General features: G+C 33.7%; 1 protein-coding gene across 1 annotated transcript in view; it reads right to left on the bottom strand.

Annotated features, from left to right (window-relative positions):
• The window catches only part of LOC143245594 (cell adhesion molecule Dscam1-like), a 131,954-nt gene that overhangs the window by 6,942 nt on the left and 108,945 nt on the right, over positions 1-16,067 (bottom strand). Inside the window, exons 28-30 of the mRNA XM_076491950.1 lie at positions 8,010-8,195; positions 6,063-6,356; positions 1,400-1,552 (exon numbers count right to left, since the gene is read on the bottom strand). Coding sequence (XP_076348065.1) covers positions 1,400-1,552; positions 6,063-6,356; positions 8,010-8,195 — 633 coding nt within the window. The remainder of the gene's footprint in view (positions 1-1,399; positions 1,553-6,062; positions 6,357-8,009; positions 8,196-16,067) is intronic.

Genomic DNA, 16,067 nt, shown 5'->3' on the forward strand with positions numbered 1-16,067 from the left:
CTGGAGAAAAAACTTATGCAGTCAGAATTCGAACCCACAGTCCTGCTTACTACGTGGTCAAAGTTCAGATTTTTTCACGTTCATTTTTTTATTGCTTTGTAACATATTTTTGGCATTCATAAAAGAACGAAACGTTCTAGTGTTATTAGAGTAAAAAAACTTAATCTGGAGTTTTATTTTTTTCGAGGTTCCTTACATAATAATTGTTACATCTTCTGTTTAAAAGTCGCACTGTTATATAATTACTGTCTCGGCATGGCCAAGCGTGTTAAGGCGTGCGAGTCGTAATCTGAGGGTCGCGGGTTCGCATCCTCGTCGCACCAAACACATGCTTCGCCCTTTCAGCCGTGGGGGCGTTATAATGTGACGGTCAATCCCACTATTCGTTGGTAAAAGAGTAGCCCAAGAGTTGGCGGTGGGCTAGAGTTCCCTCTAGTCTTGCACTGCTAAATTAGGGACGGCTAGCACAGATAACCCTCGAGTAGCTTTGTGCGAATTTTAAAAACAAACAAACAATATAGTTACTAGTAAGTTTTAAGGTAATTATAATTGTCTTTTTAAATTAAAAGGCACTTTAATAACAAATGGATTAAACGGCCAGGCTAGAAACACTTCAGGCCCAAGTATAGTTTTTCATTTTAACTACTGATCAGATAAAGGTCAGCCAATCAAGAGCACCCGCCGTCACCACCGTTTTACAACCTACACAACACCTCTTAATGGGATAAAAAGATGTTTTAATAGCGCCGTTAGAACTGAAATTTCTTGGTTGTATATCTGAAGAGCCAAGATTCGAGCCGTCATGCCAGCCAAGGTTTTAAGATTGTATCTCACACCTCAAATATGAAAGTACTCTGGTCTAACAATTAAAATATTCTCGTCGATAAATAACTTGACGACTGAAAAAAACTGTTGTATATTGAAAAATAATCAACTGCGAATTTAAGATTAAACAATAAATAACAAAGATATTTTTTTCAGTCGAATACAAATTCAATAATCGAGCCGTTACTGGTTAGCATAATTTTCGTTAAAATTAAGATTTTGTATTTAACAGAAAGAATTCATTATTTTCACAAAAAAGGGAATTCCTATTTTAAAATGAAAAGTAAAAACAAAAAACACGATTTTTGTTCTGTTTTTAGTATTTGATATCGATAGATTAAAATGTATTAAATGTATTTGAAATAATATTTTGTAAATGTTTAAAACGCTTACACTTTTATGCTTTGGACAGAAGTGTTTTTTGTGTGTGTATTAAGGCAGATTAAGAAAAAAATTCTATAAAGTGTCACATTTTAACAAAGATGCTTCAAAATAATACTGAGGAGAAAACTTCAGAAAAAAAAAGGAAGAAACCTTTAAGGCACAAGAGAAGATAAGGAAAACTAGAACCAACCTGACTGTCTCCTTTTGACACAAACACAAATTGCCACGCCCAAGACAACGGTTAGAGCAATAGCAGCTGCAGCGATGGGAATTATAATATTCAACTCCTCCCAAGGCTTTTCAGGTCTTAAGTAGCCTCCAATGGCCACTGGAGCTATTGTAGCTAAACAGAAATATAGAAAAAAAAATAGTGATAATGTGATGACGAGAAAACCCACTTGTAGAGAAAAATATACATGTAAAAACGGTTCGTTTGGGTTGAGAAAATTTTTTTACGGAGAGGAGCGAACAACGTTTCGACCTCCTTCGGTCATCGTCAGGTTCACAAAGAAAGGAAAAGGTAACTGACCGGAAGCTGACCACATGTTTGAAAGGGGTTGTGTAACAGAGTGTTGGAATGTAGAGGGCGTGCTCAGATGTTTGAATATGTAATTTTATATTATTTATTTTATTATTATTATTTAATACAAAGGAACACCTTTATACCTATGTTAATAATAAGTAATAATAATAAAATAAATAATTTAAAAATATATATTCAAACATCTAAGCACGCCCTCTACATCCCGACACTCAGTTACACATCCCCTTTCAAACATGTGGTCAGCTTCCTTTCTTTGTGAACCTGACGATGACCGAAGGAGGTCGAACGTTGTTCGCTCCCCTGCGTAAAAACTTTTCTCAACCAAAACGAGCCGTTTTTATATATATATAGAATGATAATATGTTTCCAAATAGCTAACTGTTAATTTATGGAATTGATATATATTTCACTTGGCATTCAAGTATTATATTTTATTACTTATATCTACGAACAAATATATTTCGATTTAGATTTTAATTTTATTTCTGTACAGGGTGGCCCGTAAGTCCCTACCCATCCATATATCTTATGTATCCAGTGTCTCTGTATGCTGTCCCTCATTCTCGCTGCATAATATTATCTGACGCCATGTTCTGCGAGACATTTTCCTCAACATAGCAGGGGTTATTGTTCCAAATGCCACGGTAACAGCTGCCTTCAAATCATAATTAGTATTATTAAATATAACATAATAACATATGGATGGGTATGGACTTAGGGCCACACTGTATATTTAGGTTTTATTTAGATTTAAAGATTTTTTTTCCAAATTACTTTTTTATTTGTCTTCAATTGTCCTTCTAACAAATACTGTTTGTTTTATTGTTGAGATTATTTGTAATTAAAAGAAACCAAATTCCAAATCACTCAACATCTCGCTCTCGAGGTGTAAAGAGGCATTGTTCTTTGGCGTGACTGAACAGTTAGAAGATAATCTAACTTGTTTGCCACAAGATGAAATTATACACTAAAATTGATTTATTATGTATATTTCAATTTAAGAAGACGTAAGGCAAACTTTTATCTAACACTATCAGCGTCAGTCCTTGTATTAAGCGAAAGCCTTCTTGAACAGAGATGTTGAAGACAGAAGATAAGTATGAATGAATATTTGAACAGAACTTTGAATTAAGTTCCGTTACAAACAAAGAGAACACCTGCAACCTAAGGCGTTTTCCTATCACACAATTTCTGCAGCTAAGCAATAGCAGAGATAATAATCAGTGATGTCGAGAAAACTCACTTGTAGAGAAATATGTATGCAAAAACGGCTCGTTTGGGTTGTGAAAATATTTTACGTAGAAGAGCAAACAACGTTTCGACCTTCTTCGGTCATCGTCAGGTTCACAAAGAAAGAGGTAACTGACCGGAAGCTGACCACATGTTTGGAAGGGGTTGTGTAACTGAGTGTCGGAATGTAGAGGGCGGTGTTAGATGTTTGAATATATAATTTTATTTTATTATATTTAATATAGGTACAAAAGCGTTCCTTTATATTGGTTTATTTTGGGTTTAAGTTGTTGTATAAGTAAGGCTTCTTTAATTTTGCGTTTGTTTATATTTGTTTCTTTATTTAGTATTTTAGTGTTTTCTATGGTTATGTTGTGTTTATTTGACTTGCAGTGTTCGAAAACGTGTGAAGGTGACTTTTTTATGTTCTTTGAATTTGGGTTCCATTTTTCTACTTGTTTCTCCAATATAGAAGTCGTGGCAGTTATCACATTGTATTTTATAAATAATGTTGGTGTGGTGCTTGTCAGTGTAGTTTTTACATAGTATAGAACCTCAGTTTTGTGCCTGGATTTTGAACAAATTTGGTATTAACTGGAATGTCATATTTTGTTGCTAGTTTTTTGCCAAATGTTGGTTATTTGTCTGCTGATGTCAGGAATATATGGTATGCAGCAGTATATGGTTTCGTGATTTTTTGATTCGTGAGATATATTTACTTTTGTTGGTTGATTTTGCTTCTGTCTAGGTGTGTGCGTATAATGTTTTCAACGGTTTGTGGAGGAAACTTATTGATGTTGATGAAGTATTGTTTTATTTTGTCTAATTCGTCGTTAATTTTATCTGGTGAGCATAGTGTTATGGCTGTGTTTATTTGGTTTCTTAGTATGTTGAGTTTTTGTTTTGTTTCATGTGCTGAGTCCCAAGGAATGTATAGTCTATTATGGGTGATTTTTCGGTGGATTTCTGTTTTGAATTGTGTGTCGGTTCTTGTAATTTTGAGGTTCAAAAATGATATTTGATTGCTTTTTTCCTGTTCACATGTGAAGTTAATGTTGGGATGTATAGAGTTAATGTGATTGAAAAAATTAAGTGTGTGTTCTGTAGATCTGAATCCTGCAACCGTGTCATCTACATATCTGTACCAGTATAGTGGTGGATGTAATGCTGTGTTAATTGCTTGTGTTTCAACTTGTGTCATAAAAAATATTGGCTAGAACTGGTGATACTGGGTTGCCCATGCTTAAGGCATTTGTTTGTATATAGTTGTGGTTGTTGAACAAGTTTGTCTTTATCGTGGTGAATTCTATGAGGGTTGCTAATTGATTGCTGGGAACGTCTATAGTTGGGTTAGGGTTTGTTTTGTTTGTTTGTTTGTTTTGGAATTTCGCGCAAAGCTACTGCGAGGGCTATCTGTGCTAGCCGTCCCTAATTTAGCAGTGTAAGACTAGAGGGAAGGCAGCTAGTCATCACCACCCACCGCCAACTCTTGGACTACTCTTTTACCAACGAATAGTGGGATTGACCGTTACATTATAACGCCCCCACGGCTGGGAGGGCGAGCATGTTTGGCGCGACTCGGGCGCGAACCCGCGACCCTCAGATTACGAAGCGCACGCCTTAACGCGCTAGGCCATGCCGGGCCCGTTGGGTTAGGGTCTCGGATATAGAGTTGTTAGACTATCTTACAGGCTTCAGTGGTTGAAACTTCTGTAAAGAGAGATATAACATCGAAACTGGCCATTAAGGCTTTATGATTAAGTTGATTTAGATTACACTTGAAATTAAAAGAGTCTTTGATGAATGAGCTGGCTGATGTTACATATTTGGAGAATCAAAAAAATCACGAAACCATATACTGCTGCATACCATATATTTCCGACATCAGCAGACAAATAACCAACATTTGGCAAAAACTAGTAACAAAATATGACATTCCAGTTAATATCAAATTTATTCAAAATCCAGGCACAAAACTAAAGTCCATATTGTGTAAAAACTACACTGACAAACACCATACCAATATTATTTATAAAATACAATGTGATAACTGCCACGACTTCTGTATTGGAGAAACAAGTAGAAAAATGGAAACCAGATTCAAAGAACATAAAAAGTCACCTTCACACGTTTTCGAACACTGCAAGTCAAATAAACACAACATAACCATAGAAAACACTCAAATACTAAATAAAGAAACAAACATAAACAAACGCAAAATTAAAGAAGCCTGACTTATACAACAACTTAAACACAAAATAAACCAATATAAAGAAACGCCTTTATACCTATATTAAATATAATAAAATAAAATTATATATTCAAACATCTAACCCCGCCCTCTACATTCCGACACTCAGTTACACAACTCCTTCCAAACATGTGGTCAGCTTCCGGTCAGTTATCTTTTTCTTTCTTTGTGAACCTGACGATGACCGAAGAAGGTGGAAACGTTTTTCGCTCTTCTACGTAAAATATTTTCTCAACTCAAACGAGCCGTTTTTGGATACATAGAATAGCAGAGATACTTCAAGTAGTATCGATATTACTTTTGCAACTAGATGACTTGAACATGACTGGTTAATGAGAACTTTGGATCTAATCTATAAATATTTTTGTTTATTTTTGCTTTAGAAAATTATTAGTGAAGAAGCGATACCCTGTAAACATTAATCCGTACAAATACAAGACAACCGGAAACAACTTTGTTGGAATTAATGATCAATATAACTGAAAATTGCGAAATGTTTAAGTTAGTAGCTTTTTAAAAAAATCTCAAGCTAAGGTAAGAAATATATTTAATATTCATTAGTCAATTCTGAAAAATCAACAGTTAGTAAAGATTAGGCCTAACATTCAAATGTCAAAGTAAATTTTATGCTTATATCGCCAGTTTATCCTAAGAGATCTAGGATTAACACATAAAAAATATATTTTAATCCTTTGCTACGATAGTTCCATGGACACAGGCTTATTTCTAGTTGTAGATTTCTCTGTTACAAAACAATAAAAATATCTTTAAAATAATTATTCAACGTGACTCGCAAACAAGGAAGGATATAAAATCAATCAAACATACCTCCATCTGTAGTTAAAGTTGAAAAGCTATATTCTTTCACAGAGGAGCCAGCGCTGTTATGAGCTGTTATACGTAGATTGTACCACGCTCCTGGTGTTAGGTCCTGTAGCATTACGTGATCAAGATGTCGTCCTAGATTCTGAGTGACCATTTTCCAGTCATTTGTATAAATACGTTTGTACCGAATAACGAACGATGTGATAGGACATCCACCACTGTCCCAAGCATTCATGTGGAGAGTAACATAGGTGGAGTTAGAAACAAGGAAGACTTCACGAGATGGAGGATTAGGAGCTACAGAAGAAATAATATATCAATAGCTTTAGTAAAGGTTTAAGAGCTCCACAGTGGCACAGCTGTATGACTGCGAATAGACTCAACAGCTAGAAACCGAATTTCGATAGTTGTGGTGGGCAGGGCACAATAATGCAATTTTGTGCTTAACTCCAAGCAAACTATAGGTTCAGAGCTGCTTTAATCAATTTTTCTCTGCATCTTAACACTTTAAAGGAGGTTGTTTTCAAATTTTGTCTCATTCTAACTCTGTAATTTATTTACCTATATAACAAGATTATTTGGAGCTACCGAAGTCGTATTTTTAGTGTTATTATCCTACGTGTTGATATGGAAAATATTTAAAATAAACACATATCTATACGAATTATGTTTCTCTTTAAACTTCATAAAGGAATTTACTTCCTCGTGTATGCTAACAAATTCAATTAGATAAACACATTATATCTAAAAATACTAAGAAAATGAATATTAAAATAATTGCTTTTTTCTTCTTGTTCATGTCACTGAACTATATTGAATCAAGTTTTTAATGAATTTTATTCATTTAGATTTTATCGTCATAGGGAAGTCTTAGTACTGTCATTCACTCTGGTAATTCCTATTCATGTTGGAGTTTATAACATTATTCATTCAACATATGAATGGTTTAAATGTTTGTTTGCTTATTTGTTGTTAAGCACAAACCTACAGTGGACTATGTCACCTCAGCCCATCAAGGGTGTCTAAAATGTTTGGTGTTATAAGCTCTCACTGGTCCACTGTGGGGTGATTAGAGTAACTAATTACATTTTGTAAGCGCTAGTCTTAATCTTTGGGCGAGATATAAAAAAATAAATAAACTCTTTTACAATTATATATCCCAATCATGTATCATGAAGTGCCATACTACTTGATAGTAGAGTCTGTGATAAAATAAAATAGCCGCCATAAAACTCGCCCGTTTAAAACCACCTTTAAAATGCCTTATTATTAACAATGACTATTTCACAGCATTAACTGAGGAAAACTAAAGCTTATTTTACTTGTAAAGCCGTATAAATTGTTACATATATGTGTTTATGGTTTGTTTGTTTTCAGTATTGTGCAAAGCTACATAAGGGCTATCTTCGCCAGCCGTCCTTAATTTAGCAGTGAAAGATTAGAGAGAAGGCAGCTAGTTCTCACTACTCTTGGGCTACCATTTTGCCAACGAATAGTAGGATTTATCATCACATAATGACGTTACTACAGCTGAAGGGGCAAGCATGTTTGGTAGACGGGGATTCAAACCCACGACCCTCAGAGTGCGAGTCAAACGCCCTACCCAGTTGGCCATACTAAGCCGTGTTTGTGGAGTGGATCAAAATTTCACTATTTCAGCGAATCTTCATCTAAGTTAGTTTCTAATTACTTTATATATATATAACATCATTTTTAATGTTAACATTTGACATATCTCAGTATTTAATACACTGAGTCCATCTTACTCTAGTAACATTTAACAACATTTGCCGTATTACTGAGATATCATCGATAACGATGATTTGGATTCGAAACATGATAAAACACATACCACATGCATACGTACAGCTAATTATTCTATCTATCTCCATTGATTGGAATGAATGAACTTAAACAAAGAGAAACGTCAAATATTCTCAAGTGTCTTACCTCCTCCTTCAGTGCGGGTAAACAAGACATTGCTAGGGTCGCCTTCGCCCTCCATACCTATTGCAACTAATTGAATAAAATATCTCGTTCCACAACTCAGGTTGTCTAAGGTAAAACTGGTAGCTGAAGGCGGAATCGTCTGTGTTTCCCACTGACCAAACTCCCTCTTGTACCGGAACAGATACTCTAAAAATATATTTTATGGGAATTTGATAAAATTCAAAGCGTTTTTTCAATGATTATTTTTACACTTGAGAACGTCTGTAAAAAGCAAGATCTTTAGACACTTTAGAGTTATGACATCTTTATTGGTCAATTCCATGAAATGAAGACAAGACTGCCAATATGCAATGTGAAAAGGGTTTGTTTGTAGTTAAGCACAAAGCTAAACGATAGGCTGTCTGTGCTGTGGCCACCACAGGTATGGAAACCCAGTTTGTGGCAATGTAAGTCCGCAGACATGCCGCTGTGCCGAGGGTGGGATAGATATAGGGATGTTAATATGTTAAAAATTAGCTGTTTGTATCAATGTGTATAAACATCGAATTTAATTTTGGTAGTTGAGTTTATAATGAAAAATAGTCTAACGCTAGAGTCTTGTTCTGTTTGTTATGTAAATAGAAGTTAATAGTATTTCCTAATTACTGATGTTGAAATTAATATTTAAAATAATCACATATCACTAGGAGTTATAAGGTATTTGTTTGTTTTGGAATTTCGCACAAAGCTACTCAAGGGTTATCTGTGCTATCCGTCCCTAATTTAGAAGTGTAAGACTAGAGGGAAGGCAGCTAATCATCATCACCCACCGCCATCTCTTGGGCTACTCTTTTACCAACGAATAGTGGGATTGACCGTCACATTATAACGCCCCCACAGCTGGGAGGGCAAGCATGTTTGGCGCAACGCGGATGCGAACCCGCGACCCGCAGATTACGAGTCGCACGCCTTAACGTGCTTGGCCATGCCAGGCCGTATATGGTATTTACTTTCTCATATATGCTAACAAGTTTGAATTAGATAGCATTAGTCTGGTCCCTCAAGTTTATAATGTGATAATAATGTAACATTAGTGTCGTAAGTTAAGTTTCTAACGAAAACAGAATTTTTAGTGTCATCTGCTGAGTTGATAATGAAATTAGAATCTAACGTTAGTTTCACTTGTTCTACTTATAATGACAATAGAATTTGGTATTAATACCATCCGTTAGGTCTGAAGAATGCTTCGTGCAATATTTAAAAGGCTTGTCAAGATTAAGCTAAGGTAATAATGCTATATAAATTTTACATAAATATAAATTTTACACAATGTTTCATATGCTTGTATATAAATATGAATCATGAATATTTATACTGCTCATGTACATAAACATAATTTGTACAAACGTTTATTTTAGACGTAGAAAAAGTGAGTTTTACGAAGATTTTACTGTCCGGGTACAGAATCATACTAGAATGTATGTTCAACAAACCTGGTATTTTATATACACATATAAATATGAATTACGCAAAGTTAAGACTATACATTAGTTATTAACATAAATTATAGAAAGCTCTATGTGCAAATAAACATAAATTGCATAAAATATACTCCGTTCATGTACTAATACTTAAATTGCACACAACTTTAGCTGCAAATGTACATGAATTATACAAAGCTTTTACATGAAATGAGTTGTGTCAGTATATAATGTATTTGTACGTAAATAAATTTATACCAAAGTTTTACTATATGTAAAAATAATAACTGTGTATCAATGTTGATTAATATTGAAGAGTGGAAATTATATAATGTACGCTACTTTACTTTCCACGAGATAGTATTATTAAGGTCTAGAAATCTAACTAGAGATATTAGTTCTCAGTACAAGTTTAAAACAGTAAAATTGATTTCAATTTAATTAACGAAAACATCTACTGTTAATTACGGGTTTTAGATTAGGGGACGAACAGAGACAAACCCAAGTTATACATTTGATTTCAAAAGCTGATAAGGACAGTTAAGCTATGAACTATAATTTACTTCAGCTTTTAACTATTTCAAAATCATAATAAAGAAAATTAAAATAAGTTAATATAGATAGTATCAACGAAATTAAATAATGTTCATATGATTTAGTGTTGAATTTAAAAGTAAGTGTTTTTTTTTAATAGCAAAGTTACATCAGGCTCTCTGTTGAGTCCACGGAGGAGAATCGAACTCCTGATTTTATAATTGTAAATCAGAAGACTTACTGCCGTCCCGGCGGGGTACAAGGGTAAAATTTATATTTAAAACACAAAAATCAAATTTGCAATATAGTTTTTGAAAACAAAAATGTATTTCAAAGGCTATAAAATCAGCATTAGCGTTCCAGTGAAAGCTATATTAACCTCAATTGGAGAGAATAACGTTGAAGGTTGTGTAATAAAAATCGATAATTGGCACTTCGTGTTTGTCATAACGAGCTCTCGGTTCCCGGCTAAGAGAAGATAAGGCTACTTTATTAATTGAAAAATTATCCTCTTGTTTGGAAAGAGGAAAGAGATAAGACTACTCTAGTCGGAATAGTTTTGTAATCAGAAGATAGGAAAACGTTCCACATTTGTTACTCTTCAATCTGAGAATTATGTGAGATTTTATTTTTAATAGTGATGTAGAAACATTCTATAAAAACATAGTTGTTGTTTGTTTGTCTTTTACAGAAAAAAATTATCAACATTTTACAGCACGACCCCTGTGTGGTTAAAATATACCTGTAATTAGTGATATGTCGTTCAAGTCTTTAATGTTTGAAATATAACACAATAATTACTGAAATATCGATACAATTACAATTGGAGTTAATGATACAAATACATAAATACACACACACACACACTTGACTCTTTGAAATCACTATGAAATTAAACAGTAAAACAGTATACTTTTGAAATGTATAGAATAATTTTACACGCTCAGTTTATCGTTTGATCTTTTCTTTTCATTTCTATGAAACGGTGTACAAGCTTGTAAAATAGTAAAATATATCGTCAAAAGCTAAACTTTAAGGTTTGATTTTTTGTCACTAACATCGCTTAACTTAGCCACGTGATTGTTAAGAATCGTTGATCTTAGCTTTCCGAATTTGGATAGTTGTTTCAAAATAAACTGAGCTTAATTAGAAACTGTTTTACATCCGTCAGTACAACAATAGTACAAACGTTATGTCCAATAAGTTCATAAGCAGTTATAACAAGTTGAAGAGTAACAAGACTAGACAAGTTATTTCCCAGAATGCATCATCTAGACCAGTCCTCTAGTAATTTGGACCCCCTAGAACACCCATTTAAAGACTTTTATCTTGTCTTTTCTCACATCCTGTCTTCTTCCTGTTGGAGCGGAAAGTGTTTTTATTTTCCTTCGTTCCACTTAAATGAACCTTAAGGAATGTTTTTCGATTTGGAAGAATAGGTTCGCGTTAACAACCGATATTTTGGAAGAGAAGCAAACAATCAGTGTAAACGTTTATCGATCAAGTGGCAGCTAACTAACTCTCTAACACGTCATTAAAAGAGGGTGTGACTGGTCTTTTGAAATAAATGTAAAAACAAGGCCTTATTTCTTATTGGGTTATTTTTTACTAAAAGTCTGGGTATTTGATGCAGTTATTAAAAAATAACACTAAACGACGTTTATTATTGACCGAAAACTCATTCCTGGAAACATGACAACTGGCAAATAATGGATATATAAAAGTCTACTCTTATCATTTTAGTTTTATTTTAATTATTAAACAGAAATAGCAAACGAAATTTATTATTGAATGAAATCCCATTTTTGAAGGCATGAAAAATGATAAATAATAGATACAATTTCAGATAAAAATCCTGTTCTAACAATTTTAGTACTTAATAAACTACGAGTAATTTCCCAGAATGCACCGCCTAGATCAATCCTTTAGTCAGTGTGATGATTCGCTTCTCTGCAACACTCGTTTACGTTGTGTTTTTTTTTTTGCATTTTTGCATAAACTGACGAACATTTATTTAATAAAGAGCACAGAAGAGTATGGTAACACTGATAAACATGTATTTAAAACACCAGTTTAGGTTAATACACTAAAACCTTAAAATATATAATGATATCTAAATACTGATAAGTACTGGAACCACAACGAAGCCGCTGGATTTTTCACGAAATAACGTAACCAGAAATTTTATGTTAAAGCCCTCAAATTTACTGCCAAGCTACCGAAAGCTGTAATCCAATAACCTAGTTAAGACATCATAAAAACTGTCTCGTGATGCCTAGTAAATTAGTTTGGTCGCAAGTTTAAATCCTATCACCGAAAATGCTCGCCCATTTAGTGGTAAAGACGTTATAATATGATGGCAATTACACTTTTCGTTAATAAAAAAGTATTTCAAGAGTTGGCGATGGGTGGTGTTGCTTGGTTATATTTTCTCTAGTCCACTGCTTATAAATTATATATGGCTAGTGTAGATAATTCTCAGATAGCTTTAAACTAAAACAATAATGAACTGTTTCTCCGTGATGTCACGGGCATAACCAATTAACTGTCAATAAGTATAAAGTAGCTTGGAATATACCACACAAAATAGTTGCTCAGATACGCGATTGTATTATGAAGAAACATGTCCGGTACAAATTGACTGAGGTAAATTGTTTTCACACACTGTATTTTTAGGGGACAGGACTAAATTTCTGAAGGTGTTTTATATACACTAGCGTATAGCCTATCAAAAACGACGGAATATTTACTACCACTACCACCCCATCCTATTGTATACTCTATAAGTAAATAAATTTTGCGAAATCAAGATTGACCAGTAAAGATGCAGAAAAGTTCAGTCGATGCGGTGAAACGTTGGTAAATTACTTTGTTTTACATACACTAGAGTATAGCCTATCAAAAACGACGAGGCATGTATAACCACCCCTACTTCATTGTATACTCTATAAGTAAATAAATTTTGCGAAATCAAGCTTGACCAATAAAGATGCAGAAAAGTTCAGTCGAGGCAGTGAAACGTTGGTAAATTACTTTGTGAGCCTATCAAAATTATGATCATTCACGAAATAATTCATGATGTGTTCATAGAATAATTGTTAGTAAAACATCAATTAGATTAACAATTTATAATGTACGGAAAAGAAATGCGTTTTTGTAACGCATATTCCAACAATGGCTTTTATGTCATCAAAAGTATAACTCAATATTTTTATTAGTCTATGAACTGAATGTACGAGATAAAATGTATAAGTAACATAACCAGAAAAATGTTTTTAGTTTTTTTAAAAACATTTGTGATATAATAAAAATAACTTAATACAAAAACGGTTCAAGTTTAAAATTTAATCGATATATTTACTTTCATTATCAATTTTATCCAGTTGGCTCCAGGTTAGGTAAAATGTTAAAAGAACGTAGCAGGAATATAGTTTGGAAAGTAACATTGTATTTGTCTGCTCTTCCCACCTGTGGGGATCGGGAAGGAACAGTCGTTCCCCTTCAGTCTAGACTAAATAATCCCACTCTACGTCTTCACCTTAGGTTTGTTTTACCAACACTCACTACATTTATACGATTTCATTGCACGTGCACCACACGTACATATCACTCAAAGCCTCATCACTAAAATCGTAATAAACAGACAGTTATTGGACTATTCTATCTGAATAAATGTATTTGTTTTTTATGACTCTTCTTATTTCGAGAAACAAAGCGAGACGTAACACACACTGTCTTTTATACAGCTTGGATATACGAAGCTCTAGCATTTTGAAGAACCAAGGATTTGTTAAGGTGTCTCCTTTTATTCGTAAACGTTATGAAAACTGAAATAATAATTTTATAAAATGTGACTTCCATGCATTATTATATCCACTTTATCAGATACAAAAGACTGTTTAGTGTAGATAATATTATTAATTTTTTTATTCTGTGTTTGTAATTCATCGATTTCGATGCTACGTAGAGTTTTAGAAGGCTTAAATAATAGGCGTATAAACAGACAAGCGGAAACAGAGTAAAAGTAAAGTCACGTGAAAGAGAAATTTGGTCAGAGAAAAGTTAGAAAATGTAAAATTAACTGTCGTAGAAGTGAATGGCCTAATGGTTGATATGTTAAAGCGAGATTAACAGTTTGAAAGAGATAAAGATAATAATTTGTCTCGTGAAAGAGCGAATACATCTACATGAACTTTGACAAGAAGCAGACGGTTTTTGGAAAATCAGGATGTAACTACAGTAACTCACGCAACAGCGTAAATAAATTACACACAAATACTATTACGATGAAAAGGGAAAATAATTGAACAGAGATAAAGGTAACTAGGCAGTCTGTTTCAGTTCACTTCTCGCAGGAAAAGGACTACAAGTATTAGAAGGCATGACATCAGAGGATGTCATGGACTATGACAAATTAAAAGACACTTTATTGAAACTATAGGATTACTGAAGAAGGATTTTGCCAGCAGTTCATAGAAGTCAAACTTGACACTAGGGAAACAGCATTTCAGTTTGTGACACATCTACGCTGATACTTCGCAAAGTGGACTGACATAGCCAAATATGAAACTAGCTTTGAGGGACTGGTAGACATATTAATACGTGAACAGCTCATAATCACGTGCTCAAATGGCATGTCACTGTTCCTACAGAATAGAGCACCAAACGTTTTGAAGGAGGCTATCAAGGTGGCAGAACAGTGTATAGAAGCCCATGGAGGGAGAATAACTTGCAAGATAGAAAATATCCAGTTATTTTCGAAAGCAGTGATGGATGACCAGAAGTTAGGGTCTACCAACTGTGAGAAGATGTTAATAGACAAAAGAGAAAATATATACTATATTTGCTATAAAATGGTACACATTACAAAGGAGTACAAGTTCATTACCGGCAAGCAACAGCAAAATTTCTCAACATAAAACAGGTTGGACGATTTACAGGGATAGTGATAGTAAAAAAACAAAAATTGATGCTACTGTCATAAGAAAAAGAGTCAAGAAAACATGACAGATTAACCACACATAAAAAGGGGGTGCCAATTTCATGATTGATCAGTGTACGACTAATAATCGGCTCAAGTTAGTAAATGGATCAACAATGCTAGTAGTGCTTGGAACATGTGACAAACATCAAGAACCGCTTTTCGACTTGATGATAGCAAACGTAACAGGTAGTAAGCATTTAGAGGAACTAGACAAAGAGAAGACTGCTGAAGCAACTGCAGTCATCACGTTACGTATTACGATTTATCTGGGACGAGCCTCCAATTCATTATGTTACATATTACAGTTTGAAATAGCCTGAAGCTGAGTTAAGTTTTAATTCTAATTTAGAGGTAAATTAAATGTCAAGTTTTATCAAATTTATTATATTTACCAACAGGATTGATACACATAGTTTTCTTTCTTAATACAACTATATTTTAACATACAAACAAGTATGCAATTTATAAAAGTGGTTATTACAAGTAATGACTTATATAGCAAAGTTTTACCAGCTCACAAACAATATTGAGTCTTCTCTCTGCTCTGCAAGTGAATATTTTATCGATGGCTCACAATGAACTAATTAATTCTGGGTTTATACAGGCACATTTTAATTAAAGGAGAACTAGCTAGGACTTCGCTGATCACACGTGAGTTTTTCGCAATTTAAGTCATACATTGTCTTCGTAAAGATATTATAGACCAAAGTTAATCCGCTGAAGCTAATTGATTTGTCAAGTTTGAAATCTAGAAACTTTCCTAGTTGAATATTGTAGTTTCCCGGTTAGTAAATGGTAATCACAATAAAGGACTCCGAGGTTTATAGTATACCAACTGTAGCAAACCAAAAATATATACTGTCTTTCAGCGAATTGCGTTAGTTACCTTTTATAAGCGTTAGGGGAAATTCTCGAAATTTCAGCTGAAACAGTAATATTGGCGATAGCTAGTATTTACATACACACATAGTACATCGTTCATTCTGAGAATATTCTACAACTTTAGTGAATAGGAGGAAATTTTGCAATACACATTTAACAAGTTATCTAAATATATACTTAACTATTAAAAATAATTAT

The sequence above is a fragment of the Tachypleus tridentatus genome, chromosome 2, assembly GCF_004210375.1.
Source record: "Tachypleus tridentatus isolate NWPU-2018 chromosome 2, ASM421037v1, whole genome shotgun sequence".
NCBI classification, from domain to species: Eukaryota; Metazoa; Arthropoda; class Merostomata; order Xiphosura; family Limulidae; genus Tachypleus; species Tachypleus tridentatus.